The 25,554-nt window shown below is 40.7% G+C and overlaps 1 protein-coding gene across 4 annotated transcripts in view; it reads right to left on the bottom strand.

Annotated features, from left to right (window-relative positions):
* The window catches only part of CLPTM1 (CLPTM1 regulator of GABA type A receptor forward trafficking), a 1,743,979-nt gene that overhangs the window by 237,425 nt on the left and 1,481,000 nt on the right, over positions 1-25,554 (bottom strand). For all 4 annotated transcript variants that reach the window (XM_044078057.1, XM_044077978.1, XM_044078148.1 and 1 more), the window contains one exon: positions 24,118-24,285. In XM_044078057.1, coding sequence (XP_043933992.1) covers positions 24,118-24,285 — 168 coding nt within the window. The remainder of the gene's footprint in view (positions 1-24,117; positions 24,286-25,554) is intronic.

Raw genomic sequence — 25,554 nt, forward strand, 5'->3', positions numbered from 1 at the left:
TACAGTCTTACCATGCTCTTGTATGGCTTTGACGAGTTTTGCAGTTTCTAGGCAGAACAAGAGGTCTCTGTCTAGGGATAAGTCTAGGATTTTAGATTTGAAGTCCTCAGGGATGGGATGGCTGCATAACCATGTATAATGTCTGATGACTGAACCTGTGGCTGCAGCCCTGGAAGAAGCATCCGCAGGATCAAAACTGCATTTCATACTGTGGTTAGCAATTTGAGAAGCCTGAGGCAGTAAGGTATGCATCTGTTTAGTATTTACAGACTGAGTTTGACATGATCTTATTCAGAGACTGTAGGACAGATATTTAATCATCAGAGTCTGGTAGCTGATAGCTCTGAATACTAGGGTGAAAGAGATATAGACCTCCTTTCCCCATTTATCCATAAGCCCTACTATCCTTGTCTGTGGGAAGAGCATTACCACTGGGGAGAAGTTTAGTAAGCTTATCTGAGGACAGGAAGACAGTAGCAAAGTCAGTCACAAAGTTCTTATAGAGGTGTTTGATTTCATCAGGTACCATGCAGAATCTGTCTGGTCTTTTAGGTGCTGGTGGTTGAGAATAAGAAGATGAAGATGTAGAATGAAAGATGCCCTGGTATGCATCTATTACTGGAGGGCATGGAGAGGGGGCTGGAGTGCCCATTTCTAGGAGACTACAGTACCTCCTTTGATAATTCATTTGGTTTTATTGCCATTCAAAATGCCTCATCATGTTTTGAATAGTTTCCCCAAGAAGCCTCATCAACAGGGGAGTCAGGAAAGCAGGAGTCCCCTTCGTCACAGGAAAGTTTTTTTCTGGGGAATGCATCTGTGAGGAATAGTCCAGGAAATGATTAGAATCCAGATCCTGTTCCTCCTCAAAGGAAGAGGAATCATGGAAGTGTCTTTGTGGTGTGGCCATTAGCAGCTGGTACACAAAAGATGGTTTTAGGGCCATGTCAGCTTTAAATAAGCCATGGAAGAAGTTCATCCATTCTTTTTATTGGAAGCTGTAGGGGAGGTCACATGCTGTTTTCTGCTTTTTCGTTTTAGGTGACATCTGTCTGAATGAGTCCCGGAGGTTAAGAACATTGGCAAACTTCTTCCCTGATTAGGATTTGAGTACCTCCGTGTGGAGGCTCTGAAATAATGGGACATAGTTTGTCCAAGGCATCTCCTCTCTGCAAGGCCTCAAGAACCACACTGGACTTAGCTGGGGTCTCAGCAGCAGGCAGCTGAGAAGGTATCTAACAGACCATGGGGTAACCACATCAGGTGCGTCTCACTCAGAGATGCAAGGCTGTGAATTGTCTTGGAATCTTCTGAGTTTATTCTTTGGCAGAGGAGTGATGTTGGATGCTGGGGATTCTGCCATTTTGGCTTGGGTCAGGCATTTTAGACACTGAGTTTCACGGAACATGTTACGGAAGGTTTTTACGAACATACAACTGGCACATGGAGCAGGTTTTGTAGTCATGCTCCAGGCCTAAACAAAAAAGGCACTTACTGGGCAAGTCCTTGTACAGGATCTGCCTACTGAACTTGCACTTATCCCTCCTAGTTGACATCTAATAAAAATGATCTACAGAATCAAAAAAACTTGAATAAAAGGAAGGTTCCCCAAAGGAGCAAATGTCTGAAAACATGAAAAAGCAAAGTAACCGTACCAACGACCCAGGGAAAATAAGTTCGACAGATGCATGAGATCTGCATTTGGACTGGTGGCAAGATGGTCTGAGGTACTTGTGCATACATCTGTCTATATACCAAAATGCATATGAGTTGAGGTCACGTGTCGGATGTATGCTCTCAGGAAGTCAACTCGCATCTGTTCTGTAAGCCACTCTATTATGACCATTGCTTATTCTGAGGTATGTATGTTATTAATTTAATGCTAGTTATCCCTGACAGGAAAGTCAGCAGAGTACTTAATTTAGTGCTCATCAATTTTCTACCTAACAGCAGAAATGAGTCTTCTTTCTCAATCAAGCCTTCTGAGAGGGACAGGTTTCTGCATGTTCTGAGGTTCAGCCTGACCCTCTAAGACTATTCCAATGCACTCAAATTTCACCAATTATGTGCCTCTTTAGTGTCTAGAATGTTTTGTTGGTTTTGCATTAAAGTGGGGTGCATTTACCTATTTGACTGACATCGTTTTATTTTGGAAGCCAACACTCTTGGTACCTGTGACTTCCTGTGAGAGTTTCCTTGCTGTGGTTCTGGATAGGTCTTTGTTCCTGCTAGAAATGTCATTGTAAAGTAGAATGGGAATATTAACTTAAACTTTAGCCATTTTTATTGATAGAGATGCTTTGCCAGAATGAAGCTATTCCACTTTCTCCTGCTGTCTGCACAACAGTCTTTGTCTACAAAATTTCTGTTGTCCCCACAATATACTTTATTCTCTTTTTGCTACTGCTTTGCCAGGATTATTTCCTTAATTTTGTAAGTAGCAAAATGAACTATGAACGGTACTAGTGTTTTCCTGGGAGTTGGGTGGGCGGAAACGGTCTGTGCACCTTTTCGATGAAAATCTTCGCCTGTGATAGACCTGTCCAGTTCGCCAACTACTTCATAGAAATTCCTTCTGGTTTTATCCCACCACCATCTCAGGAATCTCTGGAAATCTTAAAAGTCTTTATTCTGGCTCAGACTTCAAAATCTATGAATCACTGCTCAATTTGCCCCATCCATACTTTATCAATTGGACGTACATGTGCATCTCCTTATCTTCTCTTAGTAGATTCCATTATGGAGTCTGAATGGTGTGTAACGGTTTGTGCAATCTCTTCTATCCATTTCTCTGTATGAGCAATATACATAACCGATTTCCCATTTATAGTGCTTAACTTGGCAAGGATTAGTGGACAGTACCTTGTAAGCTGTTTGACTGTTGCAGGGCTTCCTGCTGAGCTGGGCTTTCAAGGCTTGCTTATGCTTATAAGCATGATATCCAACTCCTTTACTGACTTTACTTGGGTTGTAATGCCAGTTTATGGGGGGTTTCCACTCATTACTTACAGAACATGGGAGTTTTTGGGGTGTCCTACTTTCAGTCTGCCATCTTAACTGAAACTTTTCTGTATGCTTTTTTTATGATCTCTGGGCCTGCTGATCATCGAGTCAACACCACCACTTGTTCATCGCTCATCACTGGGTTGACAGCAATTGAACAATCCATGGTGTAGTCATCATTTAAAGCAGCCATGAGGGGTATGACTTCCTACTTCATAATGCTAAATAAACAGCATCATTCCAACAAGGAATGGCAGCATCATTTACAACAAGAGCCCTGTCCTCAACACAGACAATAATATAAATCTGCACAGTATGGCTAAAGATGACTCTGGATCCTAAAATCATCCTTTCACACACTTCTTTTCTGTTTACTATACAAACTGCAGCAGACTACTGGAATCATCAGTCAACAGCTTTTTCTGCACACTTCTCAAAGTACAGTTCAGACTTAAATAACTCAAAAAATGATTGACTCAAAAAACATTATCAGTTCGATTTCATACGCAGTATTCAAAACAGTCAGTAAAATGGGACAAACTGCAAGACACTTCTATAGATTTTGCCAAGTGCACGGTAAGTTTCCTTTACTAAAGATCATCATTAAGGAAGCACTAATGCATGCACATCACAGAGTATTCAAGCAATGCAGAAATCTGATTTCATGTAAACTTTCAAGTACACAAAGCACTCGTATGAGCGGAAAGAAGAAAACTAACCTACAGGAGTGTGGCTGTGAAAAATGAGATGCACAAGAAGCACCCCCAAACAGGCAAACATTAACCAAAACAAAATGCTATACTAGAACTTTCAAATTTCTAACAAAATAAAAACTGACTTAAAACAGAAATTAAAAAAAAAAAAAAAAAAAAAAAGAATGAATCTGACAAGCATTTGATGTAAAATAAACTTTAATAATGTAAATAAAATAGAGTTTTTCCTCTCTCTTGTACATTAATCTGGTGAGACGACATTAGATTTATTTAAATTGTATTTTTGCTGCTGTAAATTATCAGGATTATTTTAAACTGAGTTTTTGCAAGATATACAGTGGATATAAAAAGGGTACACACCCCTATTAAAATGCCAGGTTTTTGTTATTAAAAAAAAAAAAGAGAGACCACAATAAATTATTTCAATAACCTATAACCTGTACAATTCAATTGAAAAACAAAAAAATCTGTTAGGGGAAGAAAATAAACAATAAAAAACGTACAATAAGCTGGTTGCACAAGTGTGCACACCCTTAAACTAATACTTTGTTCAAGTACCTTTTGATTTAATTACAGCATTCAGTCTTCTTGGGTAGGAGTCTATCAGCATGGCACATCTTGACTTGGCAATATCTGGCCACTCTTCCTTGCAAAAGTGCTCCAAATTGGTCAGATTGCGAGGGCATCTCTTGTACACAGCCCTCTTCAGGTCACCCCACAGATTTTCTATTGGAGTTAGGCCTAGGCTCTGGCTGGGCCATTCCAAAACTTTAATTTTCTTCTGGTGAAGCCATTCTTTTGTTGATTTGGATGTATGCTTGGGTCATTGTCGTGTTGAAAGGTGAAATTCCTCTTCATCTTTCGAGCAGATGCCTGAAGGTTTTGGGCCAAAAGTGACTGGTATTTGGAACTGTTCATAATTCCCTCCACCTTGACTAAAGCCCCAGTTCCAGCTGAAGAAAAGCAATCCCAAAGCATGATTACTGCCACCATCATGCTCAAATGTGGGGATGGTGTTCTTTTGGTGATGCAAAGTGTTGTTTTTGCGACAAACGTACGTTTTGGAATTCTGGCCAAAAAGTTCAACCTTGGTCTCATCAGACCATAACACATTTTCCCACATGCTTTTGGGAGACCTGATGTATTGTTTTGCATAACGTCGGGCCTGGATGTTTTCCTGTGCAAGAAAAGGCTTCAGTCTTGCAACCCTACCCCATAGCCCAGACATATGGAGAAATTGGGAGATTGTCGTCACATGTAGTAAACAACCAGTACTTGCCAGAAATTGCTGCAGCTCCTTCAGTGTTGCTGTAGGTCGCGTGGCAGCCTCCCTGACCAGTTTTGTCTTGTCTTTTCATCAATTTTGGAGGGATGTCCAGTTCTTTGTAACGTCACTGTTGTCCCATATTTTCTCCACTTTTTGATGACTGTCTTCACTCTGTTCCATGGTATACCCAATGCTGTGGACATTTTTTTGTACCCTTCTCCTGACTGACACCTTTCAACAATGAGATCCCTTTGATGCTTTATAAGCTCTCAGCAAACCATGGCTTTTAAGTTCATAGGTTGGTACTAAGCTATCGGCCCTAGGGCCTATACAACCCTAGCCATAATAATTCCCTGGATATTTCTTCCCAGAATATGTACTTCCTGGACTCCTGTCTAGCAGGGCGACTGACGTGATCCCCGGGGTGAATTTCCTATCTCCCATCCAATCCTCAAGGTTCCTTTTGAAGAGGGCCAAGGACATGTATGGGCAGTCTATTCCAGAGTATGGGGAGTCTCTAGGTCAGCAATCTATTCCTCCAGCATGTTTTGTTCATTGTGATGACAAGGTTTAGATCCCTGGAGCGTGTGGCTCTGAGGGATTGGGATTTCCTTAAGTGGAGCATGTCCAACATCTCAGGGTTTGACATGGCCTTGTATGTTAAACAGAGATCACCTCTGAGAAGACGATATGCCAGAGAGTATAGCTGGAGGTTTTTTTAGATAGTCAGCATAGGGCATCTGCTTTAGGTCTGTCATTCTTTTAGTGATGTATTTCTGCAGCCTTTCCAGCTGCTGCAGATGTCTTGTGAGATACATACCAAATGGGGGGGCTGTACTCTATAATGGGTCTAAATACAGATGAGTACAGTGGGACAATGACCTCCTTTTTTCGGGATGAAAAGCCCTTAGTGATGAGGTGTGTCACATAGAAGGATTTTCTGACTGTTGTGGCGATGTGGTTATTGAAGGTGAGACCACTGTCCACCTGTATCCCTAAGTCTCTCATCACACTTTCGGTGTTTAGTGTACTGCCACCTATGTGGTAATTCATGGGTACATGTAACTATACATTTCTTGGCATTAAACTTGAGCCCATGGCTCTGGCATCAAGCATCTGTTTCTGTAAGGCCCTTTTGTAGAATATCCACATCATTTGGGGATTCAATAATGGCTCCCAGTTTGCAGTCATCTGCGAACCTTGTTAGCCAGAGTCCCTTAGTGTTGGCCTGTACTTCAGAGAAGTAGATGCCAAACAAGAGCAGTCCCAGTCACTTTTCTGGAGCTGGATTTGGAGTCGGCTACTTTCACAGTCTGGGTTCTGTCAGTAAAGCAAGGCAACCCATCGAGTGACGTAGGGATTTATTCCCAGCTTAGTAAGTTCTTCTATGATTCCAGAGTGGGGGATGGTGTCAAAGGCCTTGGCGAGGTCCAGATAGGTTGTGTCGACTGCCTTACCCTCGTCCACAGCTCTGGAGACTGATTCAAAGAAGTCAAACATGTTCAGGAGACAAGATCGGCCCTTAACGAACCCAAACTGGGTGGGGTCCAGTGTTTGAAGGTTGCCAATGTCTTTGTTTATAAGTTCCATGATAATGCGTTCCATGGCCTTGCAGATCAGGCTCGTCAGACTGATGGGACGGTAGTTCCTAGGATCCAAGGTGGATCCCCCCCTTGTGAAGTGGGATAACTGTAGCTGTGCGCCACTCAGTGGGCACGATGCCTGAGGTGAGACTATAATTAAACATGACAATTAAGTGAGGTGCCAGTTCATTTTGTAGTTCATGTAGTACACAGCCTGGGATGTCATCTGGTCCCATGGATGCTGTATTCTTAGCTTTGGAGATTGTGGTTTCTACTGTGTGGCTGTGACTACATGAATTTGGCAATCTTTTGGTATTGAGATGGACCCTTTAGGGGTTGAGGGGGGGGGTGAAGTTAGCACTAAATCGAGCTGCCAGGATATTGGCAATATCCGTGGGATCAGTATATTTAATGCCATTCTGTTGTAGCTCAGAGCAGATCTGAGCATTCCCATTTAGATTCTTGACATAACTATAGAATGCCTTGTGGTTGTCTTTGGAATCTTTGGCAATTTTATTTTCGCAACTAGCTTTGAAGGATTTTATGAGGGATCTCAGCTTCTTACTGAGGCTGGTAAGGGAGGTTTTGCATTCTGGGATTTTCCTCTTTTCTGCAACAGTTTCTTCCTTCTGTTGTTTAGTTTGTTTATGGCAGGGGACCACCACATTGGCTTCTTTTTTTTGGAGGAGAGTGTCTTGGTTGTATTTGGGATGGCACGATTCATGCACGAGTGGATGTGCTCATACAGTGCCTTAGTGTAGGATTCAGCACTCGAACTTTCAGCTCCCGTCTGCATGGGTGTCTGACTTGAGTAGCATGAAGTTGGCTTTGGAGACTTTTTTACGGAGGTTTCCTTACTGGGGGGTGGGGGTGGGATGTGGATGTCAACGGTGATTTGCTTATTGTCAGACCTGACCAATGAGGGGGTGACCACTGGTGTGGAGCATCTATCTCCCATGTTGGTAATGACCAGGTCTAGGATACTGGAGCCCCTGGTGGGACAATGGATTAGTTGATCCAGGGCGTTGGAATTTATGAATTCCAAGAACTGCTGGGAAAAGGTGCTGGTACCCGAGTAGTTTTCCCAGTTAATGGCAGGGTAGTTGAAATCACCCAGTATTAGGGTGTTTGATTGTATCTTAATATTTTCTAGTATGTTTAGAAAGGTGTAGTGAAAATCTTAGGGCATGGTGGGGGATCTGCAGCCATTTTTAGGAGCGCCTCGAGAGAGTGCATTTTGAGGTTTAGACTTCTAGCATTGAGTAACACTACCTTCAGATTTTGCATGCTTGTACCAGTTACAATGGTGGTTTTGTCCTTTGAACCTTGCCTAAAAAAGGCACAATAGGGGTGGCAAGAGCTTTAGCCAGTAACCTGAATCCCAGGGGTGACAGGTGCAGACCATCTCTGGCAAAGCATCGTGGTTTGTTGATCATGTCGTCCCAGGCAGACAGATACTGGATCCCCTTTGAATGACACCAGAAGCTTAGCCAATTGTTGAAGTCAATCATTTTGTCCTTATACTGTGGTATCATTCTGGGCGAAGGCAGGAGCTGTAGCAGGCAACTGAGTAAATGTCAGGAAAATCCTATTAGGACAGCTGAACTTTATTTGGGGTTAATCAGAGTCTCTTTAATTGATGGCCGGTGTGTACCCAAGAAGACTGACTGCTGTAATTACATCAAAAGGTGTTTCAACGAAGTATTAGTTTATGGGTGTGCACACTTATGCACCCAGCTTATTGTATGTTTATTTTTTTATATTTTTCCCCCTAACAGATTTATTTGTTTTTCAATTAAATTGTACAGGGTATAGGTCACATTAAAGGTGGGGAAACTTTTGAAATGATTTATTGTGGTGTCATTTTTTTATATCACAAAAACCTGGCATTTTAACAGGGGTGTGTACACTTTTTATATCCACTGTAAGAGTTCTGGGATAAGATGGAACATCGAACAATCCAGTCCCAAACTCAATAAAAATTTGGCTTGAAAGTCAGCTTAACAATGACATACATTTTTTTTGCTACACAAGTCGTCTCTCTAGAACGATGCACAGACAAAACCCTGTGAGCGTGCCTTGGCTCTATTTAAGTACACTAAACAATTTTAAAACAAGACAAAATGAAAAGCTACCAGTTTCATGCATATTCTTTAATTTTCCCACATCGGCTACATAAACTGCTATAGGCACACATTTTACTTTTTAAAGTTTTAGCTGCAGTAAATGTCCTGTCCACCCATACTCATCACTTTACTCCATGCTTAATTTGAATTTATTTGCTATTTGTTGATTTTTATGGATGGTCTGTTCTACTGAGCCTTTTCAGCCACCAATACCACTTCAGGGAGAAGCAAGCAAAACATGCACTTGAATATTTGCAGGAGAAACATGAATCAGCAAATACATATAGCATTGTAAAACATATACAAGAATGTGTTTAAACATGTTTGTAGTAGAGGAAACACCACGACTACACTCCAATATCGGGGAAAAAGACAAGCTAATTAAACATCACTCTACTGAAAGATCCGATATTAACAACTAGAAAGGTGCTTGACTGTTAAGCATCCAAGAGCTGTTGACACTGGGTGCCAAACTAGGCACAAAAAAGAGTGCCAGCCTTTAAACGACAATGGCAGAAGTAAAAAAAAAAAAAAAAAAAAGGTTTATTTCTGCCACCTCGTCTAGGTCTCTTAACTTGCCCTGTCACTTGTAAACTTGTTCTACTTTCTGATTACTAAGAATTACAGCCATCTAAAAATTCCAGAAACAGTGTTTCATACAGCTTATTCTTCAGAAACACATTTTAAAACACCTTTATTAAACTATCATACATAGACAAAAATACTTTTAACAGAAAAGAAAAATGAACATTAACCATTTTTCCCTTAATGTACATTACACATTGCATATCCTTTCATTCTTTATGAGTATCAGTTCAATATTATACAACTTGCTCCAGAATGCAAAGCAGAAAATAAGGTATCACCTCAATAATATATACGAGATTATAAAGACTGCTGTTAAACAATTGTTTTTGACAACATTAGAGTACAAAAACTTTTAGCATGACGAACCATGCAACACAAAGTAGAAAGGGCTGTCACCAAGCTTAGGGAGCATATAACAAGGAAAGTAACAAGATGCAGAGTTATTAGAAATATTTTGGAAATTCTATGAAAGTCTGTATAACGCAGAGAAATATGGAAATCAAGAAAAGACAACTGGAAATTTTTATGGAAGAATTAAATATGCCAAGTTTAGAGGTAGATGAGGCTCAATTACTAATGGTTAGGATTGGAGGAGATGAGATAACAATAGTGATGTATAACCAGTCTACAGGAAAGTCCCCAGGAATAAATGGTATTCTTGTGGAAATTTGGATGCTAGAAGGGAAAAAAACTGATGAAGATCTGGAAGGCTTTGTTTAACAGTATTTTAAGAGGAGGAGAAGTACCACCTTCCTGGAAGAAAGCGGTGGTAGCTGTAATACCTAAATATGGTAAAGATCCATCAGACCCAGCTTCATACAGGCCCATTTCAATACTAAATCATGATTATAAAGTGTTCATGTCTATAATGCCTAAAAGAATGACAAAAGTAATGCCAAAATTGATAGATAAGGATCAGTGTGGTTTTGTGGAGGGGAGGCAAACATCTGACAACATTATCAGAACATTAACAGCAGAAATTAAGAAAATGCCGTTGTTGGTGGGTCTTGATGCAGAGAAAGCATTTGACAGAGTAAGCTGGGACTTTATGAGCGGGGCAATGGAAACATTTGCATTTCCTGAAAAAATTACAAAGTTAATTAGGAAGATATATGAAAGATCGGAGGCGAAAATTAAAGTAGGTGGGTTCCTCTCTGATAATTTCTGCTTGAGCAGAGGAACCAGGCAGGCGTGTCCTCTTTCCCCTTTATTTGCATTATATTTAGAACCACTGGCAAAGAAAATAAGGGACTCAGAAATACAAGGATATAATCAGCATGGTAATCAAGGAAAGCTGGCTCTATTTGCAGATGATATTTTATACCTGACAAAACCAGAGAGAGACATTACAGTGTTGTGGACATTTTGAGACAATTTCAAATCTTTTAGGATACAAAATTAATGAAGGTAAAACAAAGGCAATAGCGGTAAATTATATACCCACATAAGAATTGGTTCAGCAATATCCGTATTTATGGGGAAATGATAAAACTGAAGTATTTAGGAGTATGGATTAAAAATGATTCTGGTGTGGCAGCTAAGGATATGTGGGAAGAGACTAAACAAAAGATAATACAAAAAACTGAGAAAAATGGAAGCTTTGTTATATGGATATGGATAGTAAAATACAAGCATTCAAAATATTTTTAGTCCCTTCAATCTTATACACAGGCCAAGCATATTTTTATCAACCAGATAAGTTGTGGATAGCAATTAATAAAGAGCTGAAGGACTTTGTGTGGGAGGGGAAGATAGCAAGAGTCAAGTGGGATAAGCTGATTATTCCAGTAGAACAGGAGAGATGGCGATTACTCAATTTGAAGGGGTATTTCAGAGCTACACAGTTAAGGATCCTATAAACAGCACACCAGAAAACTATCATTCAAAGTTGAAATGGATGATGCTGACATGAGGGGAAGCTCAAGAAACAAGGAGAGACTGGGAGTTTGGATGCAGGCCTTTAAGGAGAACCACAATAATCACACAGAATATTATATCCATAAAGTAGCATAAAGTTTTCTAAGAACTAACCCAACACTGGAATGAAGAAAGGAGATTCTACCGATAGGGATGACTGCAATTAGGGATATAGACAATAGAAAAGAGGGGGCTGAAATTTATTGGAGAAAACTGGCCAAGGAACCAAGGTATTGAGAGCAAATAACTAGAGTGAACGGTAATAAAATGGGAAGAGGCCAGGAACTTAACTGGACTGCAGGTTAGAGATAGTCTTCCCCATCAAGGATTGATATCAAGAGTATAGGCAAACAGAAAGAAACAGGGGGGGTCCTTAATGAAAGACCAGCACAGGTAGAGTTTTTAACAGACTCTAGAACAGAAGCAGTCATTAAAAAGTAATAACTAGGACAGCATATAAAATATTGTGTGATAACTACAAGAATTAATCAGAGAAGGTTAGAAAGGATTGGAAGAGAGACTGGATAAGCAATTCACAAAGAAACAATAAGAGGATATATGTATGTCTCCCAAATATTCAACAAAATCTAGAAGATTTAAGATTTTTGCTTGGAAATGTTTACACAGATATTTTTATACCCAGAGTAGACTCCAGAGGACGTTTCCTCAGGTAGACAGGAAATGCTGGAAGTGTGACAGGGAAGAAAGAGGTACTTGGGAACATATTTTCTGGGAGTGCGGTGGGCTGGCAGACATTAAGGATTCCCTGCAGGATGCACTGTTGGAGATGCTGGGTGGACGACTGGTGTAACAAGGGAGATGAGTTCTCTGAGTTATGATACAGAATCGGAATTCCCTAGACATGTTAAGGTCTTGCTGTCCCTAATTCTGGTGGCTGCCAAAAACGCAATTACTAGAAAATGGAACTCAAAATGTAAACCAACTACATTAGAAGTAGTGAATACAGTAACAAATAAAAAAAAATGTAACTGAGATCTTTAGAAAAGGGCAGGAGCAAACCTCACAGGAAAAATGCGAACTGTGGCAACAATATATACAGGGGAGGAAAGAGGTGCAAAAGAAGGCAGGACTTGAGGTATATAATGCTTGACTGAAAACAATTGGGTAGATAAGTGATGTATAATGTTTGCAACTGGGAGTGTCAGTATAGTTTGTGATGTAAAATGCTTGCAACTAGGATTGTGTCTGTGTGCTTTGTTTTTATTTACATAAATGTATTATTGCTCATGTCTTTATGTCACAAGTAATACTGCAATAAAATTTCAATAAAGGTGTTTAAAAAAAACAAAAACATTTTGTCTAATCTTTTCCCACATATCCTTAGCTGCAATAACAGAAGCATTTTTAATCCATAAAGGAAACTTGTGTAAAATCTTACCATAACCAGAGATGTCCTTCTCTTCCATGTTGCAGTATTCTACTTGTGGGTTTACCCTTTCTTCCTCTCCAGTTTTTGCAGTCATAAAAATGGGGACAATGGGTGGGAAGGAATACTGCAGCATGGAAGAGAAGGACATCTATGGTTATGGTAAGATTTTACACAACTTTCCTATGTCCTTCTATACCAGTGTTGCAGTATTCTACTTGTGGGTGAGTGCAAAAGCTCACTTAGAATTGGGAGGTGGCCTACATGAAGTTTCCAGGAATCCATGTAGGATAGCCTTGGCAAACCCCACCCTGGCTCTGGAGAAATGGTCCAGTTTGTAGTGTTTGGTGAAGGTGTAGACTGAGAACCAACTGGGTGCCTCCAGTATGGAGTTGGTGTCTAACCCTTTAAAGAAGGTTCCAGAAGATGCCATTGCTCTAGTGGAGTGGGCCTTGATATTGCCCTGAAAGGTCTTACCATGATGTAGGTAGCAGAAGGAAATGGCCCGGGAGATCCAGGATGAAATGGTCTGTTTGCTCATGACTTTCCCCAAGGCCCTGGGGTGGAAGGAGACAAACAGATGGTTCGATTTCCTAAAGGATTTAGTTTTATGAAGATAAAGCCCAAGTTGTCTGTGGACGTCTAGGGAATGTCGCACTCTCTTCACTATCCCCTTGTGGGTTAGGGAAGAAGGTGGGCAAGTGGATGGGCTGGTTCAAGGATAGGTCATTCACTACTTTGGGAAGGAATGATGGGTTTGTCCTGAGGGTTACCCTGTCCAGGTGGAAGTTTGGGAAAGGTGGTGAAGCCATAAGAGCTTGATGTTCTAAAACCCTTCTGGAGGAAGTCAGAGCTACCAGCAATACAGTTTTTCATGTGCAAAATTTTAAGGTGGTCTTGTCTGCTGGCTCAAAGGGGGCTACCATGAGTTTTTCTAGGACATACTTTAGGTCCCAGGGAGGGGGAGACGGTTTCCTGGGAGGTCTTAAGTGTAATACACCTTTGAGGAAAAGTTTGGAATGGAGTCTGGATGCAAGGAGTGGATTGGGGGGGCAGGCAGAGGTAGCAGCTAGGTGTGCCTTCAGAAATGAGTAAGACAACAATGTCTGCATGAGTTCACACATATGACAGGATGAGAGGTATATCGCTTTCCAGCAGGTCCAACTGTCTTTTGTGACAACAAACAGAAAAGCTCTTAAATTTAGAGAGATAGGATTTCCTTGTGTTGGGTTTCCTGGCCTCCGGCAGGACAGTGATCATGTCCTCATTATACAGGTGTCTGAAGGGGATCAGAATCCTATCAGCCACAGGGTGAGGTGCATGGACTGCCACTGTCGGTGCATTCAGTCTCCTTGCTCTGTGTGAGCAGGTCCACTGAAGGAGGTAACTTGTGGTGACTGCCCTTGGACAGGTGAAGGAGAAGAGGGAACCAGTACTGTCTTGGCCAGTAGGGAGTCACCAGCAAGATTTTAGGCGAGCCCTTTGTATCAATGGGAAGGGGGGAATGCATACAGGAATTTCCCCTTCCAGGTTATCGAGAAGGCATCTGTTGCTAATGCCTTGGGGTCTGGTGTCCTGGTGCAGTAGCCAGGAAGCTGCCTGTTTATGGAGAAGGTGAACAGGTCTATCTGTGGAATACCCCACCTGTGGACCATAGTCAGGAAAACATCTTGTTGCAGCATCCATTCATGGTTGTTTGAAATAGTTCTGCTTAGATAATCTGCCTGGGAGTTGTGCAGAGATGGGATTGTAGCCTGCCTGGAAGGTGATCTCCTGTGAGGTAGCCAGTTCCAATGCCCGCAGAGCTAGTCTGCATAGAAGGTAGGATTTGGTCCCTCCCTGCTTGTTGAGATACCACAGGACTGTGGTGTTGTCTTTGAATATCTTTAGAGGGCCCTGCTCTAGGTAGGGCTAGAAGGCTTGTAGAGCAAGGAGGATGGCTCTGATTTCTCTCACGTTTATGTGATCTTGTTTATGTTTGTCGGGCCACAAACCTTGTACTTTCCTTTTTCCAGGGTCGATCCCTAGGCCAGGTCTGTGGCATCGGTGTTACATAGTCTGGGAGGGAGAGCGTGTTTGCAGAGGCAGGCCTGGGTTTTGGCCTACCTGAGCCAACCACCATCTCAGTTCCTGATGCAAGCAGGGGAGCAACGGGATCCTGAACTCTAGAGGGTGGGAGTGTTGGGTCCACACCGACCGGAGGTACCACTGATGTTTCCTCATGTGCATCCTTACTAGGGGCAACATGGGAATGGTAGCTGCCATGTAACCTAGAAGCCTCAGGAATTGTCTTGCAGTCAGTTTTGTTGATTGTAGAGCAGTAAGAAGGTGGTTTTGGAGGGATAACACCTTTTCTGTTGGAAGAAAGGCCTTCATGAGGTGTATCCTGATCGTTGCCAAAAACACAGAAAAACTAGAAAATGAAGCAACCACGACAAACAAGGTAAAAATCCAAAAGTAATCCGCCACTCCTATGCTGTAACCACACTAGAGTGCTTTTGCCTGCTTACAATGAAGGAACTTGTGTAACAATTTGGGTAAACAAAGTTAAACTTTTTGCTTTTTAACATAAAAGTGGGAGGGTGAATGATGTCATCAATCTTGAACTATTTAAGTTTTGGATGTTGTTGTTTTAAATGTCTGAAGCTGTTCTTTCATTGTAAGCGGACGAAAGTGCTCTAGTGTGGTTACAGTATAGGAGTGGCGGATTACTTTTGGATTTTTAACTTGTCTGTCCTGATCCTGCAACCCAGGAAGACAATATCCTGTGTGGGGTTGAGGTGGGATTTTAGGAAGTTGGTCATGAACTCGAGAGACTGCAGAATAACCAGAAGGTCCCAACGGTGGCGGAGAAGAGTTTCCTTGTCTTTTGCCTGGATTAGGAGGTCGTCTAGGTAAGGGAATAACTGGATTCCCTCTTCCTTGCAGTAGGCGATGACTGGAGCTAGGCATTTCATAAACATTCTGGGTGCAGCAGAAAGCCCAAAGGGCAAAGCACAGAACTGAAAGTGAGATGAGCCTGCCAGGAATCTCGGGTATTTCCTGAAGGTAGGCTTTATAGGTATGTGAAGGTAAGCATCCTTTATGTCCAGGGTTGCCATGAAACCCTGTGGAAGGATGAGTGGAAAGAGAGTAGGTAGGGTGAGCATCCTGAAATTAGGGACTTTTAGGAAGGGGATGAGGCATGAGAGGTCTAGAACTGGCCTCCATGGCCCTTCTTTTCTGGGTACAAAAAAGATTCTGGAGTAGAATCCTTTTCTTTTTGCTTGTGTGGGAACTGGTTCTATGGTGCCCTGAAGTAGCAGGGTTTGCAAAACCTGATGGCGGAGGGGTAGTTGACTGGGGGGAGGCTGTGGTATGCAGAGTCTTGATGGAGGTGTGATCCAGGACATGAAGTAGCCGTCCTTATGCTGGACAGAACCCATTTGTCTGTGGTAATGCGTGACCACGCAGGGAGACAGTGAGAGAGATGGGCAGAAGGGGAAATGGATGGGGGGATGGGGGCAGAAATTTTGGCAGGCAGTCAGACACTACCTGCCCTATCAGGAAAGGGGGGGGTCTTTGGCTGGAAGACTGAGATGGCCTAGTCTGAGGAGGTTGTCTTCTAGGGGTTCTTCTAGATCGAGGAGCTGCAGGCCTGGAGGATTTCCTGATAAATTGGGTCTTTGCCAGGTAGTTCCTCTGGATCTTGGGAAAAGGCGTAACCAGGATATGTTTTAAGTCCTGTAATTCTTTTCCTTTCTGTTGTAAGGATTTGGTCAGCCACTTTTGCACTAAAAAGTGCTGAGTGATCCAAAAGTGCATCAAGGAGCTTGGCCATGAAGTCATCAGGGAGAGGCTGTAGTCGCAGCCATGAGTACCTCCTTAGTACTGAAACGGATGCAGCTGACCTGGCTGAAACTTCAGCTGCATCATAGCTGCATCAAAGGCAAGTGTCTATACACTTGAGATAACTGCTATCAGTGAAGACAGGCCTTGGCTGCACAGTCAGGGATGTATCTAAATCTTTAGTGGCTTTGTCTAGCAGAGCTAAGAAGTATTTGGTCATATGAGTTTGGTAGTTGATGGCTCTAAATGAGAGGGTGGCAGAAGTATAAATTTTCTTTCCCAACCTCTCCATAGTCTTGCTGTCTTTATCAGCAGGGAGGATAGTAGTGGTAGGCAGGAGTTTGGAGGCCCTGTCTGTAGAGATGGAAATAGCGTCTGGATCAGCAGGACTTTATGGAGTCTGTCTGCTCTTCAAGGGGCCGGAGGTTGGGAGTCCGGGCTAGTGGAGGCTGAGGCAAAAGCATCCAAGAATGCGGGCTGAATAGGAGGAATAGCAGGAGAACTGGGAGACTCCACTTGAATAAGGTCATAAAACCTTTTCTGTACATCAGACATATTCGAAGATTGCCACTTAAAGTGGTCTTTCCTTTTATTAATAGTTTCCCCAAAGGTAAGATTCCTCTACAGGGGAGTCAGGTTCAACAGAGCCCTCCTCCACAGATCATATCCCAGGGGGGATGAGATCTGGGAGGAGTAAGAGAGAGTCCTCAGAGAAATCAGACAATTCCTCTTCTTCAGGCTGATCTACCCTCTTTTTCCTGGGTTGGAGGTCTGGGACTAAGGAGGGGAGGAGCAGTGGCAGAGGGTTCTGCACAAGGCCTAAGGGGCATGAAAGCACTGAACAAACTCTGGCTGAAGGCCTGCCAATCTGGCATGCTTTCAGAGGCTGGAGTGAGGTGTCTTGTTTTTTTGTTTTTTCTTTAAAGGTTTTGCCGGTGTCTGGCTAGGAATAGGGATAGGGTCAATTGTTGGAATGGTGGAGGTGGCATCTGGTGAGCCCCGAGTGAATGCAGGTCCACCCCTGGCATTTAAGGCAGGCGCAGGTAAATCGTCTGTGAACGTGTCGTCCGCACAAGATTGTGCAGCTTCTTCAGAGGTACCTGCTTTATCTATACCTGCGGATGCCAGATCCTCAGTCACGCTGACATCAGCTACAGACTGAGGAATGGCAGACAGAGACGCGGCAGATGAAGTAGGCCATGAGGACTTGACCCTCTTCCTGGTTCCTAGGCGGCTCAGACAGGGCGTTGGGTGTGGCATTCATTCCTAATGCTATTTGTTTCATGGGCTGATTCTCTAAATACAAGTGTAAGGCCTGCTTACGGTCTTAGGGACAAACTATCAGCAAATGACGTAGTTCACGTGGTAGTGTTCTCTGCCTAGACAAAAGAGACACTGGCCATGCGTTTCTTTGTGGGAAATCTGCCGACCGCACTTGCCCTTACCGGATGACATCAACATTAACAGACTATAATTATCAACAAGTAGGACTGAAAGAATCCCTAATGGGGTACTTAACTGAATTCTTTTTCGATCTGACATCTGCGAGAAGCAGAAGCACCTGGCGTACAACTGGCAGCTGAAAAGTTCTGAGGGCTGGTGCATGCAGCCATTTTTATGGCCCAAGTTCCAGCAGCCATGTCAGATGTATGATGCACCAAGAGGGACTGAAAATCTTTGGAGACATGGCTGGACAAACTGGAGAGGAAGAAGGGTAAACCCACAAGTAGAATACTGCAAGACTGGAATAGAAGCACTTTCCTAAATACTTTGTGTCCCCTTAAATATGGTTATTGCTGAACCAGTTCATATCCATCCATCCACAACCCCTTTTCCCATTTTCTGCACAAGGGGTTGGGGTGTCACTTCAACAGTGGAAAATATCTAGAGCCAAGGTTTACACTGCTGGGTGGCTAACCTTGCCGTGGTAGTTTTTCCCCACCACACACTCACACCTATGGCCAATTTAATGTGTCCAATCCACCTACTGCATATGTTTTTGGAATGTGGAAGGAAATAAGAGCACCTGAAGGAAACCCATGTGAATACAGACAGGGCATGCAGGCTCTCTACAGAAGGTACCCAAGCAGAGAATCGAACCAGGAACCTACTGTTGAACCAATTCATATCCTGGTACGTATTTTACAGATACTGCCATTTTGTTTTATCTTCATTAGTTTTAAATCCTTAAAAGATTTGAAATGGTCTCAAAAAGTTCCGCAGCACTGAGATATCTTTATAAGGTGCAAAACAATACCTGCAAATAAAGCCAACTTTTCTTGATTACCATATGGATTATAACCTTGAATTTCTGAGTCTTACTTTTTTTTGCAGTGGCTCCTAATATAGAGTAAATTACAAAGGAGAAACAAGACACTCCTCTCTGGTTACTCTGCTTAAACATAACTTATCAAACGGGAACCCTCTCACTTTAATTCTTGCGATCCTTCATATATCCCCCTAATTAACCTTACTATTGTATCAGGTAATGCAAATACTTCATTGGCTAACTGAAAATCCCAATTTACTCAGTTGAATGCTTTCTCTGCATAAAGGTCACATCAACAACAGTGGTATTTTCTTACATTCTTATTTCCTCTGGATCATCATTGTTCTATTAATGTTGTAAATGTTTGCCTCCCCTCCACAAAACCACACTGATCCATATTTATGAATTTTGGCAAACCTTTGCCATTCTTTTAGCTACTGTAGACAAACATTGTATTATGATGGTTTAAAATTAAAATAAGTCTAATATGAAGCTGGGTCTAATGGGTCTATCATCTTAGAGTAATACAGCCACCACAGCTTTCTTCCAAGATGGATTTCCTTTTAAAATACTGTTAAACAAAATCTTCCAGGTCATTATCATGTTCATCTCTCCTAGCTTCCAAAGAAATACCATCTGTTCCTGGAGACTTTGCTGTAGATTGATTACACGACAAAATTTTTATCTGATGTTCTCCTATCTTAACTATTAGTTGTTGAACCTCATCTGCCTCTAATCTTGGCATAATTAAGTTTTCCATAAATATTTCCATTTGTACTCTTTCTCGATTTCCAGATTTCTCTGCTTTGTAGCAATTTTCACAAAATTGCCGAAATATCTGTAATACTTCTACAGGATTCTCTGGCTATTTTTCTTGTTACAGGCTCCCTAAGTCTGGCGATAACGTTTTCTACTAAGTCATTCTTAAATGTTTTGTGCTCTGGAGTTATCAATAATAGTTGCTGCTGGTGTCTTCCTAAATTCATGCATATTATTCAAATACTCTATTTTATCTTCAGCACTCTGTAGTTGCTCCTCCTCTTGTTCTGTGAGAGTTCCCTTAGTCTGCGATAATTTAACCTCTGTCAGCCCTCTAAATAATTCCTATTCCTTCTTAACCATACATCTTTCTCTTATGTCTACCCTATTTTTAAACTCCATTTTCATTTATCCCATTCTCTAGATATCACTTCTGAAGAAATTTCTATGGTCTCTAGTTGCTCTCGAATAGTTTCCTGTACGCATTCCATAAATTACTCTCTCTAACAGGTACGTGGGAAAAGTGGCAGTGTCTCATTTTTACTTCATTATTCTGCATTTTTATCTTTGCATGATCTGAAACAGTTATTCAATTTGCTTCAAAGCCTTCAATCAAAATGCACATATTCCTGTGAAATATAACTTCTACCCAGTCCAATTTAGTTGTTATACCTTAGGGAATAAAATGTATTCTGTAAGAGTTCTACTACGGAATTCATGTTTTTCATACCAAATACTTTCATACATTTCTTTAGAAATCTATCCTCTTTTGTTATATTTTTCCTTCTAGCTCCACTGATACATCCCCACTAATGCAAATCAAGTTCCAGTCCCCACCTAAAAGCAATACTCCCTGCTGAAAAGTAGATTTCCCAAACATATTTTTATAATACAAAATAGCAGTTTTTGGAGGAAAGTAAATACACATGCCATTATAATCCTCAACCCTTGTCAATACCGCCTTAGTATCACACATTTACCATTCTTGTCTTATCCCTCTTCTATAACTACTGGAGTCTCTCTTGCAATCAGTATTATTATTACTCCCCCCCCCCTTTCCTTTGTCATTTTGTTGAATATCCACCCAGAAATACTTTCTTTGTCCAATTCACATGGTCATTTTTTTTTGCAAACGCATTCCCCGTAGAATTGCTATTTTACTCTGCAATTTTTTTTAATATAATTCAATTCTCTTTCCCTTTTGCCTATTATTTGTAAGGCCATTTCCATTCCAGGAGAATATGAATAGTGTAGCCATTATGATACAAAGCTATTGTTCCCACCTAATACATGCAAGCTTTTTGAATATATATTTTCAACTTTTGTCTTACATGCACACACACTAATGTTTGGCAGACTGATATTTTTATACAGTTGCTTCTTCTAATCTCCATTTTAACTAAATTTTTCAAAACTTATTGCTTTAATGAAAACTGTCAAAAAACACATTTTCGGAACACCCCATCCTCTGTTAACTTAGAACAAACATATAAAAGTATGTACATCTTCAAAAAGTTAAGATTAACTCTCCAGTCAGAAGCAACTTTTCCAGACTGACACCTGAACAAACAGGGCTTACCCAACCTAAAATTAAGGTTACCATGCTAAAGTACATTACATACTGTTTCCTCTTACACTGACTGGCATCTACACCCCTCCCAGATGTGAAAAACAGCTTGTATGCTTTTATAAACATTAACTTTTATCACTAAGGAAAAGAAAATAAATACTGTCTGTCTTTTATACACTGTTCTATAACATGCATTCAAGTATTCAGACTGATATGTATGCTACTGTCTTCTTATTCACTTTCCATAATTTCCAACTTTATTTTTCACTGAAATAGCTGCCATTGTTTCTTTAAATTTTGCATTTCTCGCAGCAGAGTGCTTAGAACTCTCAACAATTGCTTGCACCTGCAAACAGCTCATCTCCATGCAAAAGTAGTCAGCAATGAGAAAAACAAATTAGCTAACATCTCTGTGAATGCATGATGGAATCTTTGTAAATTTCACTCAGAAAAAAAAGTCCAACTGCCTTCAGCTGCAGACTTCTTGACTCCCACTGAGAATACATGCCAATACAAAAACTAAACAAGTTAATATCTTAGCATATGAGAGGAACTTCGCATTTTTCATGGCTTTCATCATTTTGCCGTACCTTTCAAATCTACATACTTACAAAAAACACTTGTTTATGGCTTAATCTAGACACCCACCCATGTAAAAAATAAGAGAAATTATATTAATTCTACATATAGTATAATAAATGCACTTTTACACCCCGCCATATCACCCAATATCATACAATATTCACTTAATCTTGCTATTGGCCAGCTCTTCTTCTCTTGTTGTACTGTAAAGCCTAAATCTATTACAACTAAAAAAATGCTTCATACTATGATATCTTTAACACATATAGTCGCAAAACGACATGTAATTTATATCACAAAATACTTCATATAAATACTAATAAGAACAAAAAATGTTTTATTTGCAGCTATTTTGTTCATTTTAGTGTCCATCTAAACATTAATGACAAAATGGGATACATGCTTTACAGTCCACTCACAAATTTAACAAGTCCAGCCTTTCTCTGCCACTTTCATGCAAAGCTATATTTTAAAAATGTAATGGATGCTTTACAGTCTCCCATTTATTCACTAATTTCAGTACTGCTGGTCCTCATCCTGTTCATCTCCATCTCCCAACACACTCGAACTGTAGTCCAAGTCCAAGGTACTTCTGATTCTTATAGTCAAACTCCTGTGTTCTTCTGTCTCTTAAGAATCTTCCTTTGGAACATTAGAAAATGTTTTTCTGGCAAAGTCTTACCAGCACAGTCTATCAGCTTTATTGTCAAAAGAATGAGAAGTACAGCCCCCTTCTCTTTGCTGTCTCACTTTTTGTTGGATAAACTTTATTATATCCTCCGTAGCCTGTTCTGCTTCCAAAAATGTCTGACCATCCAGGAAAAATGTTCTGAAGACAGCTGGATACAGTAGGTCCAAAAATGTCTGACCATCCAGGAGAATGTTCTGAAGACGGCTGAATACAATAGGTTGAATATCACACACCTGCCTATCAACATTCTGTGACTGCTGGGATAAAGTTGCTTTTCTTCTGCTTGGTGTACAGTGATTAATCATTTTCTAGAGACACTGCTGCCACCAATTGTAATATTTTTCCCTTCTGCACAGTTTTGTCAGGATCAGCTCTTTCTGCTGGTATGACTCCATCTTTATTAATATAGGTCTTGGTTACTTTCTCATAGCCAGGTTTGGTGCAAGCACTCAATGTGTTGTTTCAGTTAACAAATCATGTGGTGAATACCTGTCCAGGTGCCTATTTCTGCTTTCATAAAATTAATACATTTAATTTATCTGGTACAACAGAAAATCTCAGGTTTTCTCTGTGTGCTGTCTTACATTATTTTTGACAGTGTTCTTGTTGAGAAGCCTCATGCTCAGCCAGCCTTTTCATTTCAAACTCTGAATTTTTTTTTTTTTTTTTTGCAGTTTTATCAGTTCATCTGAATAGCTACTTAAAGCTTCTATTTTTCCAGTGTTTTGTTATAATGAATTGATATATTCTTTCAATTTCATTTACTTAATCACCTCTGAGAACATCTGATTTATTTTTCCTCTACATCAGTGAAAGCTACTTCTTGTACCAAAACTAAAGAACTGCTTTTCACTGACTACCAGAATTCTTCTCAGCCAGTGTTTTCTTTTCACCTTTTCTGGTGGATTTTTGTACTGGTTCTCTAAACTTCTTTGCTTGCATACAGACAGTCTACTTACTAGCCAGTACCTGCATTTTACCCAAAAATGACAATTTCAATGGCTGTTATTTCTCAGTTTCTGCTTTCACAGCGGAAGACCTGAAATTTAGGTGTTCAGTGTGAAGCCATCTTGGAAGTCTCATTCAGAAACTCATATTGATGCAAAATGTGTTTTATTAACACTAAGTTAATTAGAGGACTATTTAAAAACTTTGCCTAAGTTTGAGCTTTTGCCCCATCCACAAAAATTAAACAATTAAGAAGACTGGTGTTCTGATACTGTCTGGCTGATAATGCTCACTAATGGTTTTACTGAACACTTTCCACTTTTTCCCTGTAACCAGAAGTACATGGAGCAGACAGACCTCCACGTATGTACTAAGTATAATTGGATATCCAATTGTAACCTTTAACCATGTATTCTCAACATGAATAATGAGATTCACCTCCAATGCAAAATGTCTCAAACAAATAGTAATGCGGTTATGATCAAATAACTGATCATAATCCTCTAGGACTATAAAATACTAGTTTGTAAATGACAAAAGACAAGCAAGTAAGTGGGACATTAAGTAAAACAGCAACAGTAAGTGCATAAATCCTTACTGGAGTTTATGCAATAACTAATTAAACAAAAATATAAAATATTTACACAAACCAGTTCAGTAAACAATATAAACAATGTAAACAATATAAAAACAATCAAAGGAAAATTATTAATGATAGTTGGAAGCCTATTAAAGTACAAAATGTTGAATTACTAACTTCTACATGTCAAAAAGTATCAATGAAAGTTTGGAAAAACAAGTGGTATAAAACATGCCTTAATTTTTTTTCCTCCGAATGATATTGTGTGATGCAATATTTAGTGCAATGTTCTACTTTCTAACTTACCATCTCTAAGGCAGCCTATTCTGTACATCATAGGCATTCTGATTACAAATGCAAAAAGATCATCAATGAAAGTGTTCAGTGCTTTGTACGTTAGCATCCTCCATGGGAGGTGGGCTACAGACTTCAGCTTGTAGTTAATGAAAAGCTGAGGAGTCATTGTAATGAACCCTGAAAGAGAGAGAAATAAAATGCACATCAGTTAGAACAATCCCGGACAAGTTTTCTCTATGGTGATTTGTGCTACTCAACTCGTGTTTTCTATAATTAGGTAAATTAACTGCAATCCTCAGAAAATTGAAATTCAGTACTCAGCTTTGCAGTGAACACTGCACTGACTCATTTTTTTCTGAAAAAAAAATGCAATGAAAACAAGTAACGTTTGGCAAAAAAGTATTTTAAGTTAGTGTCAAAAGGAGTTAAAGTTTGCTGTTTATGTTTTTAGGAAAAGACTCGGCTGAAAATCAAAATACACATTTTCAGAATCTAGAAAGAATAGTTGTGTAAAATGTTACCATAACTATAGATGTCCTTCTCCTCTATGTGCTGCAGTATTCAACATATGAGGGAGTTCACTTCTGGCTGACCCGTACGTCCAGCCAGTATACAAAACCCTTAATGCTACTGTAAGGTACGTCCGACTCCGCATATCATCCTACATAAGTTGGTCATAAAGAGACGTCGGGTATAAAGTGAACGTCAGCACACACCAACATCAGAAGTGAATGCCACCAAGCACCAGCCCAGGCTTAGGTAAGAAAACATGCCACCAGGGAAACAGGCAAGCATCAGGGGAATGCGGGGGGGGGGGGGTAAGTAATACTGCAGCATACAGAAGAGAAGTCATCTATGGTTATGGTAAGATTTTACACAACTATTCTATGTCCTTTTCATATGCTGCAGTATGCCTCACATGAGGAAGCATGCCAAACCTTATGCAAAGGAAGGATTTGGTGGAGGACCAGAAGCATTTTCTATAAAGCCATGTAGAACAGCCCTGGCAAATCCAGCCCTGGACGTAGAGATTACATCTAGTTTATAATGCTTAGTGAGTGTATGAACAGATGACCAGGTATAGCTGCCTTCAAGACAGAACAAGTGTCCAAGCCTTTAAAGAAAGCTCCAGAGGAGGATACTGCCCTAGTAGAGTGTGTCCTCACCAGAGAAGAAAGGCTCTTTCCATTGGCTGAATAATAGGTTTAGAAATCCAAAAGGAGACAGTTTGCTTGGAAACCAGCTGACCCAGGGCCCTTGGGTAATAAGAAACAAACATGCATTCAGATTTATGGATAGGTTTTGTTTTATCCAGGGAGTATCTGAGTTACCTGTGAATGTCCAAAGTGTGCAGAATCATCTCACCGGAGGATTGGTAGGAAGGCTGGCAGACTGATTGAGGGACAATTCATTTGCTACCTTGGGCATAAAGAAGGGATTAGCATG

The sequence above is a fragment of the Protopterus annectens genome, chromosome 1.part0 (assembly GCF_019279795.1).
Source record: "Protopterus annectens isolate FY-2018-M chromosome 1.part0, PAN1.0, whole genome shotgun sequence".
Taxonomy (NCBI): domain Eukaryota; kingdom Metazoa; phylum Chordata; order Ceratodontiformes; family Protopteridae; genus Protopterus; species Protopterus annectens.